The sequence below is a fragment of the Maylandia zebra genome, linkage group LG13, assembly GCF_041146795.1.
Source record: "Maylandia zebra isolate NMK-2024a linkage group LG13, Mzebra_GT3a, whole genome shotgun sequence".
Lineage (NCBI taxonomy): Eukaryota > Metazoa > Chordata > Actinopteri > Cichliformes > Cichlidae > Maylandia > Maylandia zebra.
Window position 1 is genome coordinate 17,585,314 of NC_135179.1, and position 1,933 is coordinate 17,587,246.

The following is a 1,933-nucleotide window of genomic DNA, read 5'->3' on the forward strand; positions in this document are numbered from 1 at the left end:
TTGAGCAAAATGCAGCAGAAATATGGATATATTTATACACACACACACACCACTGCTGCCCCAGACAACACATCTTCATACCATAATTTGATAATCCCCCTACCAACCCCCTTGTTGTTTGCCTGAATTTACTCTCACACATTGTGATCTGTTTATCCCCCCCCCAATTTAGGGGAAAAAAAAAAAAAAAAAAAAGGGGGTCAGAGTGGCAGACAGTTCAGTCTTGCTGAGCAGTAATCTGAAAAAAAAAAAAATGCCTGTAATCCTCCATACAGAGCCCTTCTGGAGACCGTGGTTATATGTGGAGGTGTAGCCTCGTCTCAGTTTAGCAGCCATGTGTCTGACCAAGCCTGACACGCAACTAGGTCCTTACAGCTGCCAGGACACACACTGAGAGATGAGGCACAGTAAAGCTGCCCCCGGTCACTCACTGGAATAATTATGCTTTTTTTTTTTTCCCCCATACAATGCCGAGGTGGCGCAGGTCACTGAACTTAATCATCTCTGTGTTGGTACAAGTGACATAAATGAGAGCCAATGAAATCATGGTTTATGATCATGCTATTATAAATTTAGAGTGGGCACAGTACACCAACTGGCACTCTTTCTGAAAGTTGAGATGATCAGACTAAAACAACGCTCACTGATAACTCTTTACTTGGAAACACCAAAAGTGACAGTATGAGTGTATTAGCTTTTATTTTGGTGGCACTCATTTTTAGAGAGAACACGTGATTTCTCCCAGGAGACTTCTACAACGACGAAGTGGCACTGGTACTCCTGAAAGAAATGGCAAATTAGTACATTTAACTACTATGCAATTTGAAAATATTTTTTTTTTAAAAAGGGGGGGGGAGGGGTTAGTGGGGTTATGATGCATTTACCCCCTCGGTGTGTTATGCACCACCCAGTTCTTGAACTTGCCTTGCGTCTAGACTGGAAAGCACATGGCTCGCTGTCCGCAGCAGCGTGGTTTCTGCTGCACACAGTCTGCCCCAGCAGCATGTCCAGAATGTACTTTATTCCCGCAACTACCTGCAGAAAACATCACCACCTATTCGTATATTTTAACTGAAAATTGGGTTGTGACTTCTGATGAAGTTTTACCTGAATTTTAGCCGATGTTATCGCCACAGTTTTATAAGCGAACATCTCTCCTGCGTTGACTTTGTTGAATTCAGCCACAGCAAAGTGAGCTGCCGTCAAAACCCTGGTGTCGTTAACCGGAACACGTCGGGGCTCCCCGGTCATGGTTTGTTCGGCGGCCGAAGCACAAACAAAAACAAAAACAAAAAACCAGGCAAACATCCTGAATCAAAACATGTGGGTTCAAAGTTTATAAAAGAACGTCTAGGCTCTGAGTGCCTAACTTCGCATTATATGCCGGGTTAAAACTTGCTCGGTAAACGCACACCTGCGTCCAATCTGCTGATTAACTGAACGTAAAAGAGACACGCGCCACTCAGAACAGTAGATTCGGTGTTGCGCGGCAACCACGTTGCTGAGCTACCGAGAAACACAAGCTACTACAGACTAAAAAAATATATATACAATGAATTTAAGAACTAATGGCATGTTTATTATTTAAAACAACAATGTCACTGCTATAAAGACAAAGTATCAGTGATTATTTGAATATATGAAGGGTGACAAGGGGGGAAAAATAACAGAAACGCCAATAAAAGGGATAAAACCCCATTCTTCTTAAAGTTATTCACTCATTTTGTGTTTTGATCATGTGGGTAAGCCTAAAATCTTTCACAGGTGTTTCTCCTCAGATCTCTCCCCTTGAATCTGCAGGTCTGGATCAACTTGATCCTTATTTTCACAAGCTGACAAGAGATTTTATATTAGAACTACTGACTTCTATTTTTAACATTCTCCTTTCAAACAATGAGATCTCTGTCATATGGAAATCTGCCTATGTTTTCCT

At 41.9% G+C, this 1,933-nt stretch overlaps 1 protein-coding gene across 1 annotated transcript; it reads right to left on the reverse strand.

Annotated features, from left to right (window-relative positions):
• Positions 1-690: 690 nt before the first annotated feature.
• On the reverse strand, positions 691-1,251 carry LOC101474577 (cystatin). The gene is made up of 3 exons (XM_004551713.4): positions 1,108-1,251; positions 925-1,035; positions 691-780 (listed from the first exon to the last, which is right to left on the reverse strand). The coding sequence occupies exons 1-3, from the start codon at positions 1,249-1,251 to the stop codon at positions 691-693; spliced, it is 345 nt and encodes a 114-aa protein (XP_004551770.2).
• Positions 1,252-1,933: the final 682 nt, after the last annotated feature.

Bases quoted from the DNA above. Each gene is read 5' to 3' on its own strand.
- LOC101474577 (XM_004551713.4), bottom strand. From the start codon at position 1,251: ATGACCGGGGAGCCCCGACGTGTTCCGGTTAACGACACCAGGGTTTTG. The intron at 1,036-1,107 runs GTAAAACTTCAT...TGTTTTCTGCAG, and splicing joins TAACATCGGCTAAAATTCAG to GTAGTTGCGGGAATAAAGTA. The intron at 781-924 runs GCAAGTTCAAGA...CATTTCTTTCAG, and splicing joins CTTTCCAGTCTAGACGCAAG to GAGTACCAGTGCCACTTCGT.